Source organism: Drosophila rhopaloa, unplaced genomic scaffold, assembly GCF_018152115.1.
Source record: "Drosophila rhopaloa isolate 14029-0021.01 unplaced genomic scaffold, ASM1815211v1 contig_163, whole genome shotgun sequence".
In the NCBI taxonomy this organism is placed as follows: Eukaryota; Metazoa; Arthropoda; class Insecta; order Diptera; family Drosophilidae; genus Drosophila; species Drosophila rhopaloa.
Window position 1 is genome coordinate 13499519 of NW_025335043.1, and position 18879 is coordinate 13518397.

General features: G+C 39.7%; 4 protein-coding genes across 7 annotated transcripts; 1 reads left to right on the forward strand and 3 right to left on the reverse strand.

Annotated features, from left to right (window-relative positions):
* Window positions 1-1613: 1613 nt before the first annotated feature.
* On the reverse strand, window positions 1614-6353 carry LOC108039928. 2 transcript variants are annotated; one of them, XM_017117108.2, is made up of 5 exons: window positions 6003-6353; window positions 2828-3025; window positions 2461-2758; window positions 2017-2028; window positions 1614-1943 (listed from the first exon to the last, which is right to left on the reverse strand). In XM_017117108.2, the coding sequence occupies exons 2-5, from the start codon at window positions 3017-3019 to the stop codon at window positions 1873-1875; spliced, it is 573 nt and encodes a 190-aa protein (XP_016972597.1). In that variant the 5' UTR covers window positions 3020-3025; window positions 6003-6353; the 3' UTR covers window positions 1614-1872. The 2 variants fall into 2 exon arrangements, with proteins under 2 accessions (XP_016972597.1, XP_016972596.1); XM_017117107.2 differs by having other exon boundaries at window positions 2461-2761.
* Window positions 6354-8388: 2035 nt separating this feature from the next.
* LOC108039985 (CUE domain-containing protein 1) lies at window positions 8389-10240 on the forward strand. 3 transcript variants are annotated; one of them, XM_017117204.2, is made up of 2 exons: window positions 8389-8610; window positions 8670-10240. In XM_017117204.2, the coding sequence occupies exons 1-2, from the start codon at window positions 8452-8454 to the stop codon at window positions 9396-9398; spliced, it is 888 nt and encodes a 295-aa protein (XP_016972693.1). In that variant the 5' UTR covers window positions 8389-8451; the 3' UTR covers window positions 9399-10240. The 3 variants fall into 3 exon arrangements, with proteins under 3 accessions (XP_016972693.1, XP_016972694.1, XP_016972695.1); XM_017117205.2 differs by having other exon boundaries at window positions 8715-10240; XM_017117206.2 differs by having other exon boundaries at window positions 8718-10240.
* Window positions 10241-10340: 100 nt separating this feature from the next.
* On the reverse strand, window positions 10341-13325 carry LOC108039987 (ras-related protein Rap1). Its single transcript, XM_017117207.2, has 2 exons — window positions 13157-13325; window positions 10341-12772 (listed from the first exon to the last, which is right to left on the reverse strand). The coding sequence occupies exon 2, from the start codon at window positions 12363-12365 to the stop codon at window positions 11811-11813; it is 555 nt and encodes a 184-aa protein (XP_016972696.1). The 5' UTR covers window positions 12366-12772; window positions 13157-13325; the 3' UTR covers window positions 10341-11810.
* A 3108-nt stretch (window positions 13326-16433) lies between these two features.
* Window positions 16434-18689, reverse strand: LOC108040016 (HBS1-like protein). Its single transcript, XM_017117245.2, has one exon. It carries the CDS (start codon window positions 18559-18561, stop codon window positions 16561-16563), a length of 2001 nt encoding a protein of 666 aa, XP_016972734.1. The 5' UTR covers window positions 18562-18689; the 3' UTR covers window positions 16434-16560.
* Between the last annotated feature and the right edge of the window lie 190 nt (window positions 18690-18879).

Sequence of the window (18879 nt, forward strand, 5' to 3'; positions counted from 1 at the left end):
AATTTGTCGGCGATTGGAGCACGTTTAATTACAATAGAATTTGCATTCAAACAGAACAACAGTCAGTCGACATATATATAGAAATGTATATATAGTTATGGCTGGGCATGAATCACTTAAAAGCGAATGCCGCTTGCTCGGTAATTGCGAATAAATCGAAATGCATTTCGTGTAAACGTGTTAAAGAGCATAGACTAAATGTGAGGCACAGCCGAAGGTCGCAAATGGTCAGCGGCTATGTACGTCAGCAGAACAAACCCATTGAAACTGTAATAGTAAGACTCAAATTGTAACAACTGCGGATTCAGATTCAGATTTTCTACAGATTTTCCCACAGCCAGCGAACGCGTTTGGGCGTTTACTACTGCCAGTTGGCTATATTCCATGCTGTTTTAATGGCCAACGGCGCCGCCATGACATTAAGTGGCCGACTATGAACGCGATCGACTTCTATATTTCATATCCTGCAGACACCTCCCTCGGTTCCGCACTGCTACACCCAGCAGAATCTGCGGATTTTGGTTTGGCTTCTGACTTTTCAGCAAATTGCAGTGGCACTTGGCCTTTGCAATCGCGACCTGGAGGTCGGCCAATCCATAAACACATGGTGGGTTGCCACCAGAGGTGTCCGCGTGATTTTATCGTATTTAATAACAAGTTCTGTATGGATAGGAAAAGGCATTACTTTCCAAGAAATATCCAGAGATATATACTCACGACAGCTATGCTAGTCAACTTGTAAGAGAATATGTTAATCAATATATAATTAGCGCCAAACGGGGCGAAGCATTTAAAGCATTGATTTAAATACAAATAATAACACACTTTAATCAACTTTTTATCGTTCTTTGTGGTTGGTTCAAAGTGCCAATAACAATCTTATAGATCAATTAAATCTTACCAAAGACTTGTATTGAAATCAAAGTCCGGCAAACTCTCTAAACCTTTAATCTCAGAAAGGGAAAACATATTGGATACTTAACTTTAAGCTGATACCATTTATAACTCAATATAAAGAAAATATAAATAAAATATATATAATCCTTAATGTGGAAATATTGTCTATATTGTCAAAAGCAAAGTCCATAAAAATAAAAGTTAAATACAAAACTAATAGTTTCTGCTTAGTTTAAAAATCGTCAAAATTAAGAAACTGTAAAAGACAAATTTAACTATAAAGGTATAAATCAATGTGTTTTACTGATAAATTATTTAGTAATTCAGACTAATCCAAGCCTAAAAGCTAACTTCATATTAAGCCAACAAAAATACCTAATCCCAAAAAACGTTGAATACTTTATGGAGCATAAATAATTTTCAATTTAATACCTAACCAAAGTCAGATACTGCCAAATACATTTAGTGAACCCCTTTTGGTTTCTGAATACCATAATCATATAACATTTATTCAAGAAACTTGGCCACATATCATTATTGTTTGTTTTTGTGTTAATAAATATTTTGTAATATGTAATTTTTGGCTTACAATCTAACAACATATTGTTGGTTATTAATATTTAATGTATTTCGAATACAACAAGAATCATAGATAATATATATATTTATAACTAATATGGAATACTTTGGTGTGTGCATGTGTGTGTGCGTGTGTGTAGATTCGCAGAGAGCACGTAGTCAGATGTGTGTCTGTGTGTGTGTTAGTCGAGGCATATTTTAAAAATACAATGTAATCATAATTTCTAATTTAAAACTCTGCGCGGGTGTTTCTAATTTAAATTAGAACAGTAGACAATACTTGGCTTTTGAACATAAGTTCAATGGTTTGTGACAATGCAAATTCTTATTTTTCTTTAAAGGTTTTATTTTACTAAAGTTTGGTTAGTTTTCCGTGTTTTCTGTCGTTAATTCTCTTCAGTAGGGATTGTAGCCAGCATTGCGTTTGCGTCCCATGTTGCAGATCTTAAAGTGGCAAGGAGACATATCTGAAGGGGGTTTAAAATAAGGTGGTTAATACACTTTTTCTTGGCTTTATGTTTGGGCTCATGCAACACTTACATTGTTTACGTACTAATTTTGAGGATCGGAAATAAAACACATGAAAATAAAACAAACCAAAAACATAAATTAGTCAATCATGCCACATTTAGGTTTTTTTTTATATAATTAGGAGTTGGGGAGTTTTAGAGAATTAAAAGCAATATATTTTTCTAATAACAAGAAACATATACATATGGTAAGATTACTTAATAATTTGCTAAATATTTCTATCATACAACAAGTATAAATAGATTGTAATAATACGTTAAGAATTTAAGTTATTATCTTTAAAAAGAAGAAGTTTAAGCACATTTCTCAAAAATATATGTTAAATAAAGTTAAAAGATTTTGTTTAATTTTATTTTATTTTTTAACGTTTTCTAGGTATGCAAAAATATTAATTTTTTTTATTTTGAATAACTCTTTTTTCCCCTTTTAATGAAAATTGATATGCCTACTCACATTGAACATTCTTCTTTGTGTTGTGATCCTTGAGGGATGGTTTTGGAAACACTTTCTTGGTGGGTATATTGGTAAATCGGTTGACGACATTATAGCGCAGTTCATCCCCTGCTCCATTATTCCCGAGTTGGTGGAGTCGGGCCAGCAGGCGGGAATTGGCCACCTCCGGCTCCTCGCTCTCCTGGGTAACTCCAAAGTCATCATAGTCGGCGGTCAGCAGGAGATCCCTCAGCGATGGCCACTTCCTGGCGAAGGATGGCAGTCGCTGCTGCTTCTGTTCCAGCTGCTGTTGCTGGAGCTTCTGGAAGTCAAAAGCAGGAGCAGTTGGCTTAGTTTCCTGTCGACAGGAATATCAATTGACTCTTACCAACTGCTCGCCATAATAGTTGTTGTCCTCATTTGCGCCTCCCAGGAGCTCACTGAACGACAACTGCGTGTTGCTGCGGGAGGGGCGTGGCAGGGCGTTCCCCGGCCCAATCGCAATTGACAGGAGCACAATGACAATGGCCCAGTGGACAGGCGAACTGCCACATGTGGTGGGCGACGACAGGGCAGACATCCTCAACTGCGGAATGCAAAATCAATCAAAACATTAGGGGACACATTACGTATTTATAGAGTCTTAAACTTTATATTATAAGTTGAGAAAACTAGGTAAATAGGAATGTTGGGAAATAAAGGTAAACATATCAGGTTGGAATTTTAATAAAAACCTGATGATCTAAGCTTCTCGTTTTTACGATTTACACAAATATGTTTTAACTTATTGCCTTAAATTCTCATACAAATAAAAATGTAATAAATTTAAAGTAAAAAGTAAATTTAATAAGGAAAAAAGTATTTAAAGTGCAAACAACATTTTGTCTGGAACAATTAGGAAGGGGCAGGAACACGGGCCCACCCCCGGAACACATGACCCAGCCACCCTAATCCCGCTGCCACCCCATCTCCAGGACCTTCCAGGACCCTTCAATGCTTACGCAAAGGGTTTCCTATTACAAACAACACAAGTTAACAAAAACAAAACGAGTTGCGGCAGGCTGAGCAAAAATATGCGTGAATGTTTCGAGGGGTTTCGGCCCACTCGAGGTGTTGGGTACTTCAAATAAGTCACGTTGCAGTTGGCCAACAAGTTGGCCTGCTCAATGGCATCAGGGCCGTGTTCCAGTTAAAAGTTTTGGCTTTCTTAATGTTTCGCCGCCTCTCCATGAGCATGTTCTAAAAACAGACGAGGGCTTCTTGAAAGTGCGTCTCTCAGATTCAGGTCACATTGCAATATCACCACTTGATATGCTGCGGACACGGGTCATCAGCGGGTTAAGGCTGATTATGCCTCTCGTAATTGACATTTATGAAATATTAATGCCTAATTAAGCTCAAGCTTTGACGCTGGGAGTGACCGGAATGCCAAAGGTGGGCGGCGAACTCATTATCAAATAAAAAGGGGTGGATTTTGGGGAGGTTAGACCATGACTTTTAAAAATTGTAAGTCATTTGGGTTGGTTAGCAAATGAATGAATGGGATAATAAATGGGTGGCTCTTTAGTGCTGAAGAAGATAAGTGAGTTAAACTATAAGTTGGAGTTTATAAAGTGTAGAAAGAGCAATGGTAAATGGTAAGCTTAAGAAAACTTTAATATTATTTGTCAATTGGGTTAATTTCCATCATACTGAAGGGTCACCAAATGTGAATTTTACAAGAAAACAAATCCTCTCCTTAAACGTTTCTTTGTTAATGGTTAGGAAAAAATATGGTTAATTAATTATGGTCATTAGAAGTAGTAAAAATATCGAATGGTTCTTATCTGCCTTTTTAGTAGCATTATTATCTTTATCTTAACCTGTGCGCCACGCAGCTGGCAACATATTTTTCATTTATTGCAGTTTATGACCAAAATAAACGAAAAGTACGCCTTATCCCCATTATTTGTTGTTGCCGACTGAGCCAGATTTTTTAGCTCGGCATTTTCTTCTATTTGTTTTTACCTCTTGAAAGCAAGTGCAAGCGATAAACTTTGGCGATCGTGTCAGCGGCTTGTTCATCTCAATTGGTAATTGATGTCGCAGCGTAATCGCGCCAAACGCATTTTAACGGCCCAATAAAAACAAATAAAAATGTTGCCGATTCGAGCGGAGCTGATAATGCACTGATGTTGTGGCTAATTTGCGATCCCCAGCCAAGCTCATCTCTATTTTGGTATTGGAGTCAAGGCCTTGCGCGTACAGGTTTCATTGAACTCTGGGGCGGGAATTTTCCCCCGTAAATATAGTGCCTAATTACTATTACTATTTCGGGAAGGCGTTGAACATTGAATTTATTTGACAGTTTCCCATGACGTTTGCGCGGGTTATTAAAAACTGAAACTGAACGGTGTCCGATAAGCGATAAGATGACAAAGTATAACACAATAGGGCTTACTAAATTGCTAATTATGCAGGGCAGAATTAAGTACAGATGTGGTCAAAACAATAGTGACATTTTACTAATTTAAGCATGATTTGTAAAGCTGTTTCTGAATGGGAAACATCTAAAAATGGAACTAACTATTTAAAAAATACTAAGTAAATATTTATCAAATAATATTAGGTCTAACACAATTTTAATTATTATTAGTCATTGCTAAGTCTGTATAAATAACAGCTTCTAACTGGTCTGATTTAGCCAAAGGGAGATGTAACTAAAAAGTATACCAAGAAGATCTTCACAATAATCTAGAACTTATTTTAAGAATATACCCACGAATTTTCAGCTATTTCAAAAGCTTAATCTATGCTCAAAAATTCCATAATACCTTAATCTCGACATTTGAATACAAACTAGGCTGGGGGTCTTAACTTCAGTGACCCAAATCGTATCATCAACAGGGAATATAATAATAAAATCGTTGGGTTTCGTTCTTTTATTTGCCCGCCATAAAGTGCGTCACCAGGCACGTCATAAAATATCGGACCACAAGCAAAACGGAGAGCTAGGAGCTTGTTCTTATCAAGAACAATAAGTTCAAATCTACTGACACGCCCTCTTTTTCCTCGCTTCTCGAGCTGTGTAAACAATAGTTATCTCCATCCGAATCTAAGTTGGAATCCCCCACCTCCGATGTATTAAAAAAACTACGCAATACTTTCGATTCACGAGACTTCCATTGAAACTTTTAGAGTTCGTCGTTATTTTGCTGCCCTGATAAGGCGGCTACAATTATTTTCTATATGTGTGAAACATAATTAAATCGAAATTCCGCAATGAAATGACAGTTCTGAAAAACGCTGCTGATAATGTATATATAAATAAATTACATATAGAAATGTTCATTATCAATGAGGCAAAAGTAATTTTCTTGGCGCCATTTAGCTGACCCCTGACTTGAATTCAATGATTGGATTAAATATTTCATGATTATGGAAAACCTTAGGTTAATCCTTAATCTCAACTATAAATAAATATTGAGGGCAAGTTTAAATAAAACTAAATAATGTATTAATTAGTTTAATTAGTAAGAGTTAAATACTTAAAAATTTATTTCGTAATCATAGTTATAACTCACCTTTTTCCAAATTTACTGCGATTAATTAAAAACTCGTTCTTGTCTAGTTCTTGACACTTGATCTCAAATGTAGTTTATTCCGGTTTAACTTTCCACTTTAACTGTACTTTTTTACCGTAGCTGTACTTTTTTAATGACTTGTGTCAAAACTGTACTTCAAATTTGTTCAGCAGTAGTCCAATTAAACCACTAAATATAGTCAATAGATTAATGATTCAGCTTTAAATATGAATTTTTTGCTCCGCCTAGCGAATCTTAACCGTTAGGTGTGACAATGCAGAATAAACGCAAGTCCGTTGGGAGCATTTGTTTATATAGGCGCTCGAAGACCGACGCCGCAAAAAAGGGTAATTCAACAGGTACAAATACGCAACCGACGACGACACTTCGGAGTTGACAGAAGTCTAATGTTCGTGTGGGTGGGTTTTCGGGGAGGTGGTGTTTTTCCGCCCACCGGGGGTCAGGTTTTCGGGGTAAGGGTGCGCGAGTACTTGAAAAGTCTTAGTATTTCTATGTCTATTTAAAAGTAAACTTTTAATTTTTGGGCACTCGGATTCTCTTACTAGACGCGTTCTTGTTTGGCGGCGAACTAAACACAGCGGATCTCAGATCTCACAAGAACTGACTCAAGTCGGTTCGAGCCTTCGGCCCCGATCTTCGTGCGTTTGTCGTGCCACGCTTTTGACAAATCGACCGATAAAGCCAAGATTTATGATCAGCGCTATATAGTTAGTAGGGGCTGCGCTACAGCACTGGGGATGGGTCATATAGGTGCGGTAAAATCACTTGAATTATGTCCCAGTCTGATCTCTGAACCCCAATTACTTGTACTATCGAGGGGTTTACGCCCTCACTTGGTTCATTGACACGAGGCATTACTTTTCCAAGGTAATATACCCAAGGTTTCCAATAATCTTAGTTTTGGGATGAGAGCACTAGACTGAGATTCCAAAAAAGTTCCCACATGAACCCTTAGTTTTTACTGTAGGTCATTAAACTTGTCATGATTTAGTTGGAATATTTCAAAAATTAATTGGGTCAATGGCGATTTGCAGTTTATAAACAGCCGATGGTGAAATCCCAAACTGTTATTGTAAACTCTTGGGATTCAACTGAAATCATGACATTTTGGGTACCTGTAAATAGAACCCGTTTGTAGGGGACCTGTCACATATCTTAATAAATGTTTTTAACAAGATATGAACCCTAATTGTTGGGCAAATAAGAAGGATAAAAATAAATTCGCAGCTACCAGAATTCATACAAAAATAGAATGGAAATTTACACATGTCCATCGCAGAGATAACCAAACTGATCTTATCTCTTATGCTTACTTATCACGGCAAATCTGGTTTCTGAAAAGAACAAAAAAGTGACGCAATACCGGCGCGGAATTAAATCACACAGAAACCTAAATTAATTGGGGGTGCCGTGACACAGAAATATTTAAATTTAAATTTTAAGATTATTTTTCGCCTATAGAGAATCTCCCAGAAGTTAGTTCCTAATTTAAATGCGTCGCATATAAGACAAAGTCCCAGCAGACAGTAATTAATTCCGTCTAGTCTGTAGTAAGATTATTTATACTCTGCAAAGCTCTTGTACGATCCGAGAATATCGGAAAATAGCCGTCTAATCTCGGCGGCCACGCTCCTTCCGCAGGCTTTTGTGATTAAATTGAATTTTATGGTTACATCACCCCGAATCTGAACCCAAATCCGGCGGGGGAGTCTCGCTCATCACTTGTCCGTCTGATATTGATAAGCGGTTTTTTTTGGAAGCCGCCTACTGCTGATAGGGAATCAAATGGCAATCATATCAGTGCTAATTGACACTTATTAAAACGCGACCGTCAGAATTGACTGCGTGCCGGAACAAAGGCAATATCACGTGCCGCACAATTATCAGCAGTTGCGAACATCACGCGACTGCATGACTTTCAAAGGGCATCAATATGATTTCTAAATGATTATTGAGTCACCTGATGGATAACTTTTTTTCTAAACATCCATAGCAATGCACTTAATTGCGCTTTATTGACACAGTCGCCAAAATCCAGTTTGAATTGCCGCCAAAGCTAATTTTAACCGGCTTGCAACACTGGCTAACTAGAAGCCCTATATCTGTAGAGCTATCGATATTTTAATTAGATGTATGCCGGAATACGCATTACATAACTTTTATGTCTTATGATTGGTTGTTTCAGTAAAAATTAATTTAACAATAATTTTAACTATTCTAAAATATTAAATATTTTTAAAATATTAATGCTAATCAGTAATTATGCATCAAAATGTAGTGTACTTTATAGAACAAGTAATAACTCAGTGGAAACACTCAATTTTCAATTAGAACCTATCGAGAACAGTCAGTGTAACTGCACCTGCGCCGCCTGGTAACACTGTTCGCCAGTTGGACTGTGGGGGCGAAAATAAAAATAAGAATAATCATGTCGACGCTGCAACTGGAATTTTCACAGGCAATGACCGACTTCAAAAAGATGTTCCCGGACATCGACCGCGAGGTGATCGAGGCCATCCTGCGGGCCAACCTGGGGGCCGTGGACCAGACCATAGACGCCCTTCTGGCGATGTCGATTGACAACCAGGTGAGCGGAGGTGCCTGTGTATACTAACATCTAATGTACTAACCCACTAACGAACGCAGAACGAGAAACTGCGCAATGAACTGGATGCTAATGTCTCGCCCCAGCAGAGCCTCATCAACCTGAACGATTCGGACAAAGACCTGCAGCTGGTGGACACCACGGACGGCGGGGCAGCGGTTGCGGCTGCGGGGGCTGTGGGAGCACCGGGTGCTCTGCTGCCCACCGCTGGCGCCTCGCCGAACCACCAGAATACGGGCGCCTCGCCCAAGCAACGACCCCTGGGATCATTGGGCAGCAAGGGTAGCAGCAGCCAGAACAACACGCCCACCAAGCGCAGTCGCCGCTGGAATCCGCCCATCCTGGGGCCCTTGCCGGCGGGCTTCCTGCGGATTACACCCGCCCCCGGGCAGCAGGACTTCGAGCTGCCGGACGAACAGTTCGCCTTGATGCTGCAAAACGAGGAGTTCATGAACCAACTGCGCTGGAACCAGGACTTCATGAACGCCCTCGAAAAGGAACAGAGCGGCAAGACCAAGGGCGAGGACGATGCCCCCTTCCAGGAGCGGCTCAAGAACATGGGCAAGATGTCGCGCAAGAAGTTCCTGCAGATGGCCCGGGTGTTCACCTGGCAGCGCAACAAAAAAGTGACCACGGCCAAGCAGATAGACTCCTTGCCGCTCCGCGAGGAGCCCAGCGACGATGAGGATCACCACCACCAGCGGGAGCAGCATCAGACCAACCAGCAGCAGTCCAGCCAGCAACAGGGGCAATTGCAGCTGCGCAAGTGAATAAGCGGAAAATTCTGTTTTCTTATCTCAATGGCCATAACGTGACGATCACGTGCGCTAGTAATCTCCGCAAAACGAACCGAAACCAAGTAATCTGGCAAGAACGAATCTCCTCTCCCAATCTCAACACAAAGATGCGATGGTATTACCCTAGTTTTAACCTTAAGTGCAATTTTCTTCCCTACCGTGCAATATTCCCCTCTTTATTTGTTTGTTTGTATACGTTTTGTTTACCCCTTTCGTTGCCAAATTAGCGTAGTTAAGTTTTATCCATTATTTGTATCGAAACTGAAGGCGGCCTCTTTTGAGCCGCATTCGCTAGAGAACCACACTAATACACATGTTCGACTGATTATAGAAAGCGTTAATTAACCAAGCATCACATCAGGAATCGGAGACGAGTCCCCCCCAAGTAGAGCACTTTGCTTAGCCCAAACCCTAGTCATAAAGCGGAACTCGAGCCACTTATTGTACAGTAATCGAAACTATCACGTAATCCCTGTCGTAAATTACACTTTCTACATTTTAACTGCTGACCCGCGCATCGCCAACTTCTACGAAATGCATGATTATAATTGTATACCACGCGAATCTCTCGGAACTTGCATACCATATCAGCTGTGGATACAATGCAGTTTTACTACACCTACGCCCAAACTTAACTCCGAATCAAACGATCCTATCGCAGATCTTACAGTGGATTAATATGCGTGCTATAAACTAGCAAAATATTATAATTATAAAGTGCGGCTATTTGATTGTAATTGTATATGTATAAATATTTGAATAACAACCTTATATAACTATTCCAAGTATCAAATACAGATATTTCAAACCTTCAATAAAAAGGTGTTATCTATTGGCTTGAACTTTGGGTAAGCATTAAATCATAATTTCTATAACTTGAAACGTCTTTCACCAAAAAAGCGTACTCTCCTTAAATGAATTTATTTAATTTTTATTTTGTTTTTGTATTTCCTTTTTAATTTTTTATAAACATAATACATTTATTAATAATTAAAAGATGATCGATCCTGTTGGCCTACTGCACCGCGAATTGAGGACCATCAGGTTCTGAGATCAGAAACACAGAAAAAGTCCGAAGAACGCGGCCAGTAGGGTAACAAGTTCGAAAAAATGGTTTTTCAATTACATTTTTCACACGCTCATTATTACATTATGTTATTGTAACGGTTTTTTTGTTTATTATGTTCAAAAATGATTTGTATCTTTATCATATATTTAATATATACGTTTGGGCTTAGGTTTTTATTTAGTTTTAATGTTGGTTGGCTGTGTTTAGACTTTGATTTAAGGGCATATTGGTTACTACTCGTACGCGAATTTTATGCAATGTTTATTATGAAATATTTGTAAATTACTTCGTTTTTAGGTTTCTTTTCATTTTGGGATTGACACGACAGTTTATGTTAAACCATTTCTTAAGTATTAAATATACTAGAATTTGTGGCTGTCTCTGTACTTTTTGTTGTTTTTGGCAGGAAGCGGAAATTAGCCATGGCAATCCCTTACATTTCCGTTTCCGCCTCGATTTTTTTTCGCTCTCTGAGAGAGTGGGTGTGAATGTGTATGTGTGTGTGTGGGATGTGGCTGGCATGTGTGTGAATGGTTGTATTTTCAATTTCAGATGCAATTGATCGTGTTAAACAATTACTTGTAAATTTGTTTTAAACTAATTACTAAATGGGCTCATTACTTCTGGTTGTTTGCAACATTTTGACATCATTTGCATACAATATTTTTATAAAATATGTTTCTTATTCATGATTCATTTCCTTTCTCGATTTATTTGCTCATTTCTTTTGTGGAATTTGTTATCTTTTAGGCGTACAATTTAGTTTAGCTTAATTTGATTTTGGGTTTCGAATGCTTTTTCGGTTCTATTTAAAGATATACTTGTTGTTGCTGGTTTGGTTTTCTCGTGTATAAGTAGTTGGTAGTGTGTAGAGTACAATCGAAAAGAATCAATAAATACGAATGTTTTAGTTTACGAATGTTTCACTTGTTGCATAATTTAAAAAACGGCTCAAAAACGAACGACAAATATATTTAAATATGTAGATATATATATAATAATTCCCCATATGCATTAATGGTTAATCAGCGAAAAATAGTACAATCATAATAGTAGTAAATGGTAATAATTACAAAAACTTTAAACAGTTAAAAACATTTGTCAGTTTAAGTTTTGTTTTGTTATAGTAGATTGGTTATTTCAATTTTCGCGACAATTGCCTTCGGATCCAAAAACGAAACGAGAACGAAAAAAAATTGAAAATTGTTTACTTTACGCTTATACTTTTGCTCCTTATCTTCCCCTCAACATCCATTTCTCCTCCTTTCGGTTTTTGTTTTCCTTTCTTTTTTTTTTTTTTTTTACTTTTGGAAGTCTTATAGCAGAACACATAGGGACTTTTTCGGCTTCTTTTGTTTCTTCTCGGGCGACTTCTTGTTGATCTGCCGGACCAGGTCGTAGAAAATATCGTTCACATTCACTTTGGCTTTGGCTGAGGTCTCCATGAAGGCGCAGTTGAACTGGTTGGCCAGGGTCTTGCCCAGCTCCTTGCCGACGACGCGCTCCTCCTCGAGGTCGCACTTGTTGCCCACCAGGACCATGGGCACATCCTCCGTATCCTTGACCCGCAATATCTGCTCCCGCAGGTCCTGCAGATCGTTGAACGTCGATTGCGCCGTGATCGAGTAGACCAGCACGAATCCCTGACCGTTCTTCATGTACAGATCCCTCATGGCCGTGAACTGCTCCGTGCCCGCCGTGTCCAGGATCTCCAGCATGCACTGCTGTCCATCCACCTCCACCTGCTTCCGGTAGCTGTCCTCGATGGTCGGATCGTACTTCTCCACGAAGATGCACTGCACGAACTGGACCGTCAGCGCCGATTTTCCCACGCCGCCGCTTCCGAGAACTACGATTTTGTACTCACGCATCTTGGCTATATCTTTTATATATCTCTGTTTTTGTGCTAAATTCTATAGAAGAGACCCAAAATGCAGGTAGGCCAGGTAGGTGGGTTTTTACTCGATAATCACTAGTTTTTAGGCGTTGTTCGGCGATTGCTTTTCGGTTGCAGTTGTTACTTTTTTAGTTAAATGTTATATATTTAAAGTAAGTTTTGTTGTGTTGTTTTTGTTGCTTTTGCTGTTGATAACCTTTGTGCCGTGTATGCGAGTGTGTGTTTGTGTCGGTGTGTTGTGTGTGCTGGTGCTTGTGCCTCTCCCTCTCTCGCTCGCTCCTTCCGCCGAGTTGCGTGCGTTCAATTGTTGCTTTTTGAGCGTAAATCTCCTGGTAATTTTGAGTTTTTTTTGAGACCGCCGTCACTGCTACCGAGGGCACACTGTTTGGGAATAAGAAGAAAGACGTTTTTTTAGACACTATTAACTCTAAATTCGCTGCTAGTCTTTTTGGTTTGCGTTTTTTGGTATGCTGAGAACTGCACTCCCTCTTTTCTTCTTCTTCACAACTCTCTCGTTCTCGTTCTCTAGCTCTTATGATTCATTTTTAGGGTTGCCATCGACCGCGAGAAACCTAGCTCTCACTGCAACGCCTTAAACGTGCATTTATCTTCCATTTCACTTGATTTTCAATTAAAATGCACTTGTTGGTTGATTTTTCGTATAATGTGTGTGTATCATCTAACCAAAGGCAACACTAGACCACGCAAATGCACCCGCATGTCGGGCAGCAAGGCAACTCTGGGCGGAGCGCAACGGAGTTTTACCTGTGTTTTCCACTTGCTGCCGCAAAATGCGTTTTCTCGGACCGCTTCACCTGACGCCGCTCGCGAATCGCTGCACTTTTGATTGATAACGCCTTAATTCCGCAGAAATGAGACAACTTTTTTCGCCCACAGCGAACAGCGAACACTCACAGACAGTGTGACCGCGGCATGAAAATATACTAAAAACTAGATCTGGAACAATTCCGACGGTACTATCGATTACGTCGATAATTTATTATTAATTGAACCATCGATATTTTAACCATCGAGTGCATAGGGCGCCAGATAAGTAAGTAATTTATGAGGAATACTAATTAATGTTAGTTATTTTATTTATTATTATTTTTGTAAAAATTCGACAGTTGGACATATACTGCCCATAGCTTTACCAAATTTTAAAGTGGCATACCTCTAAAGAATTGTGGTTCGATTCTCTGAAAATCTGCATTCAAAATTTTCATTTTAACGTTGGTCAAAATTTTGACCCATTTTTATGTTAGTTATTTCTAAATTTTTGATGACTTAAAAAAAGAGGTCCAGTAATTGGACTTCCAGATTCCATAACTTTACCAAATTTAATCCGATTTCAAAGTGGCATACCTCTAAAGAATTGTGGCTCGATTCTCTGAAAATCTGCATTAAAAATTTTCATTTTAACGTTGATCAAAATTTTGACCCATTTTCATGTTAGTTATTTCTAAGTTTTTGATGACTTAAAAAAAGGGGTCCAATAATTGGACTTCCAGATTCCATAACTTTACCAAATTTAATCCGATTCCAAAGTGGCATACCTCTTACGACTCGTGTTTTGATTCTCTGAAAATCTGCATTCAAAATTTTCACTTTAACGTTGGTCAAAATTTTGACTCATTTTCATGTTAGTTATTTCTAAGTTTTCGATGACTTAAAAAAGAGGTCCAATAATTGGACTTCCAGATTCCATAACTTTACCAAATTTAATCCGATTTCAAAGTGGCATACCTCTAAAGAATTGTGGCTCGATTCTCTGAAAATCTGCATTCAAAATTTTCACTTTAACGTTGGTCAAAATTTTGACCCATTTTCATGTTAGTTATTTCTAAGTTTTCGATGACTTAAAAAAAGAGGTCCAATAATTGGACTTCCAGATTCCATAACTTTACCAAATTTAATCCGATTTCAAAGTGGCATACCTCTAAAGAATTGTGTCTCGATTCTCTGAAAATCTGCATTAAAAATTTTCATTTTAACGTTGATCAAAATTTTGACCCATTTTCATGTTAGTTATTTCTAAGTTTTCGATGAGTTAAAATAAAGAGGTCCAATAATTGGACTTCCAGATTCCATAACTTTACCAAATTTAATCCGATTTCAAAGTGGCATACCTCTAAAGAATTGTGGCTCGATTCTCTGAAAATCTGCATTCAAAATTTTCATTTTAACGTTGATCAAAATTTTGACCCATTTTCATGTTAGTTATTTCTAAGTTTCCGATGACTTAAAAAAGAGGTCCAATAATTGGACTTCCAGATTCCATAACTTTACCAAATTTAATCCGATTTCAAAGTGGCATACCTCTAAAGAATTGTGTCTCGATTCTCTGAAAATCTGCATTAAAAATTTTCATTTTAACGTTGATCAAAATTTTGACCCATTTTCATGTTAGTTATTTCTAAGTTTTCGATGAGTTAAAATAAAGAGGTCCAATAATTGGACTTCCAGATTCCATAACTTTACCAAATTTAATCCGATATCAAAGTGGCATACCTCTAAAGAATTGTGTCTCGATTCTCTGAAAATCTGCATTAAAAATTTTCATTTTAACGTTGATCAAAATTTTGACCCATTTTCATGTTAGTTATTTCTAAGTTTCCGATGACTTAAAAAAAGAGGTCCAATAATTGGACTTCCAGATTCCATAACTTTACCAAATTTAATCCGATTTCAAAGTGGCATACCTCTTAAGAATTGTGTCTCGATTCTCTGAAAATCTGCATTAAAAATTTTCATTTTAACGTTGATCAAAATTTTGAGCCATTTTCATGTTAGTTATTTCTAAGTTTTCGATGACTTAAAAAAAGTGGTCCAATAATTGGACTTCCAGATTCCATAACTTTACCAAATTCAATCGGATTTTAAAGTGGCATACCTCTAAAGAATTGTGGTTCGATTCTCTAAAAATCTGCATTAAAAATTTTCATTTTAACGTTGATCAAAATTTTGACCCATTTTCATGTTAGTTATTTCTAAGTTTTCGATGACTTAAAAAAAGAGGTCCAATAATTGGACTTCCAGATTCCATAACTTTACCAAATTTAATCCGATTTCAAAGTGGCATACCTCTAAAGAATTGTGTCTCGACTCTCTGAAAATCTGCATTAAAAATTTTCATTTTAACGTTGATCAAAATTTTTACCCATTTTCATGTTAGTTATTTCTAAGTTTTCGATGACTTAAAAAAAGAGGTCCAGTAATTGGACTTCCAGATTCCATAACTTTACCAAATTTAATCCGATTCCAAAGTGGCATACCTATTACGACTCGTGTTTTGATTCTCTGAAAATCTGCATTCAAAATTTTCATGTTAACGTTGGTCAAAATTTTGACCCATTTTCATGTTAGTTATTTCTAAGTTTTCGATGACTTAAAAAAAGAGGTCCAATAATTGGACTTCCAGATTCCATAACTTTACCAAATTTAATCCGATTTCAAAGTGGCATACCTCTAAAGAATTGTGTCTCGATTCTCTTAGAATCTGCATTAAAAATTTTTATTTTAACGTTGATCAAAATTTTGACCCATTTTCATGTTAGTTATTTTTAAGTTTTCGATGACTTAAAAAAAGGGGTCCAATAATTGGACTTCCAGATTCCATAACTTTACCAAATTTAATCCGATTTCAAAGTGGCATACCTCTAAAGAATTGTGGCTCGATTCTCTGAAAATCTGCATTCAAAATTTTCATTTTAACGTTGGTCAAAATTTTGACCCATTTTCATGTTAGTTATTTCTAAGTTTTCGATGACTTAAAAAAAGGGGTCCAATAATTGGACTTCCAGATTCCATAACTTTACTAAATTTAATCCGATTCCAAAGTGGCATACCTCTTACGACTCGTGTTTTGATTCTCTGAAAATCTGCATTCAAAATTTTCACTTTAATGTTGGTCAAAATTTTGACCCATTTTCATGTTAGTTATTTTAACGATTAAGTAAAAAGGTCACCTACAACTGGACTTCCAGAGTCCACAACATTACCAAACCCCAGAATAAATTACTTTAAGAAGACTACACTTTTTCGTGTCAATTCAACTCCTCCAAACTCTTTGTGATTTAATCAATTCATATAAACTATGTATATTTAGCAAAACAACAAAAGTAAATATCTAACTAAAATTTCGTACAAAATTCAGCATTGGTGTTCCCTCAGCGGATTTTGGTGACCATTCCGGCGGCAATGGTAACGCCTGCCACCCGCAGCATCACGCGTCCCAGCTCCTTGAAGTCTGCATACCGCTCGATGCAGATGGGCCTGCTGGTCTCCAGTTCCACCAAAGCACACGAGTTGTTGCCCAGGCATCGCGGCTTTTTCTTGACCACCTCGCCGGTGCTCTTGTGGATTAAGGCAGTCAGTTTGCAGACCACGGCAGGCTCTATCAGCGATTGGTGGTGCAGCAGCACTGGGAATCCCATGGTAATAGGCACCTTGACGTTGAACACGATGATGCGGGCTTGAAAACGAGTAGTAACCGGTATAGGGGTCTGGGGGTCGCTGATGATGCAGCCCACCGTCACGTTGTTGATGTCCAAGGCGGGCAGTGTCACGGATACCTGATCCCCGGCGAAAACACTCGTCTGTGGGAACTCGTTCATGGTCAAGGACTTGACCTGGGCCTGCTCTCTGCTGGCACCCACTAGAACCTTGTCGTTCAGGCACAGCACTCCGGTTTCCACTCGACCCGAGATGCAGAATCCCGAGCCAGTGCCCTTGTAAATATCCGACACGGACATGCGCAGCGGTCTGTCAATAGCTCTTTCCGGGATCTTGAAGTTCTCTATGACATCTAGTAGATGAGGACCACTGTACCAGCTGGTCAGGGCGGATTCCTGGGCATTCTTGGTGAGATTCTCGCCGGTCAGTCCCGAGCAGGGCGTGAAACTCACATCGGATTCTTTGAAGCCCGCCTGCTTGAGGAAGGACTTCAGCTTGGTAACAATCTCCGTGAAGCGCTCTTGCGACCACCCAACGGTGTCTAGTTTGTTGATAATCACGCCTAGTTGGTTAACTCCAAGGGATCGCACCAGGATGGCGTGCTCCCTCGTCTGTCCGCCCAGCTCAAAGCCGGATTCGAACTCTCCTCGCGTGGCATCCACCACCAGAAGAGCCACATCCGCCTGCGTGGCACCAGAGATCATGTTGGGAATAAAGTCCTTGTGCCCCGGAGCGTCCAGCAGTGTAACTATCTTTGTCTTTGTTTCAATGCGCGACTGGCCCACGTCCATGGTGATGCCGCGAGCCCGTTCCTCGCCCGTCTCGTCCAGCACCCAGGCGTACATAAAGCTCTGCTTACCCAGCTTCTTGGACTCCTGTTCGTGCTTGTGCATCACCCTTTGCGAGACGTTCCCGGTGTCGTAGAGCAGATGACCCATCAGCGTACTTTTCCCGGCGTCGACGTGGCCAATGACGATCATGTGGATGTGGCTTTTCTGGTCGGCCCGCTCCTTCTCGTACAGCTGGCGGGCATTACGAAGGGCCTGCTCCTTGGAGACCTTGAAGAGCGACGCTGAGCTCCGGGAGATATCATCGCCGCCGATGTCTACGGGCGTGTTTCTGCCCGAGACCACGGGCGATGAGGGTACCTTGGGCGAGGCTATCTCGAAGCCGCGGCGTGGCTCCTTAAGGTTAATCTTGGGCGGCGGAGTGGGAGCCGTTTTGCTGGAGGATTTGGGCAGCACTGGGGCAGCAGGCACCTTAATGCGACTCGCGGCGGGCTTCGCCGACTTGGTTTCCTCGTTCAGGATCTCGTCTAGGATCTTCTGCATGTCGTACTCGAACTTCATGGAGGTCTCCACAATGCGGCGCTCGGAGACGGCATCGCCCACTACACTGCGCACTTCATCTACGCAGGAACTAAGCTTGGCCTGCTCAATCTCGTCCAGCTGCGGCATCTGGAAACTCTCAGAGTCACGACGCGCCTTCTCGAAGGCTGCGTCCTCATCTTCATCGTCCTCCTCCTCCTGGATGTCCTTGTTCTTGCTGATGAACGCCGAGATGCTCTGCTGGCCACGGGCACGATCATATAGCCACTGCTGCGCATCCGTGGGCGAAATGCAGTGCTCGTCCTCCACCGAATGACCGTAGATGTCGTCGTACCCGTCGTACTCGTCGTTGTAGTCCATTGTGCGCACTATCCTGTGGCGCGACATCTTGGAGGACTCTGTATTTCACAATTTACGGAAAGAATTCAGAATTTCAACAAGATGTTAACAAAATAATAGAGGTGCGTGCAGGTGTGACTGTCTTTCAGGATTTTTGGTATTCGCTTGGTATTTTGCGGTATTAAGAGCATGGGCGTAGTTGGAAGGGGCTGAGTGGTTCTATTCCGGCGGGGATAAATCTTTAAATAGCATTCAAGCGAATATTTAATATATTTGACAATAAATACAAATGGAAAATTAAACAGAAATCAAAATTGGATGGTTGTGACACAAACAGTCGATAGTGAGCACAGTCGATAAGCCATT

What these genes read in the sequence shown, in the direction of transcription:
- LOC108039985 (XM_017117204.2), top strand. Translation starts at nt 8,452, where the DNA reads ATGTCGACGCTGCAACTGGAATTTTCACAGGCAATGACCGACTTCAAA. An exon ending in CGATGTCGATTGACAACCAG is followed by an intron (nt 8,611 to 8,669) that starts GTGAGCGGAGGT and finishes TAACGAACGCAG; the next exon opens with AACGAGAAACTGCGCAATGA.
- LOC108039987 (XM_017117207.2), bottom strand. Translation starts at nt 12,365, where the DNA reads ATGCGTGAGTACAAAATCGTAGTTCTCGGAAGCGGCGGCGTGGGAAAA.
- LOC108039928 (XM_017117107.2), bottom strand. Translation starts at nt 3,019, where the DNA reads ATGTCTGCCCTGTCGTCGCCCACCACATGTGGCAGTTCGCCTGTCCAC. An exon ending in ACTATTATGGCGAGCAGTTG is followed by an intron (nt 2,762 to 2,827) that starts GTAAGAGTCAAT and finishes TTTGACTTCCAG; the next exon opens with AAGCTCCAGCAACAGCAGCT.
- LOC108040016 (XM_017117245.2), bottom strand. Translation starts at nt 18,561, where the DNA reads ATGTCGCGCCACAGGATAGTGCGCACAATGGACTACAACGACGAGTAC.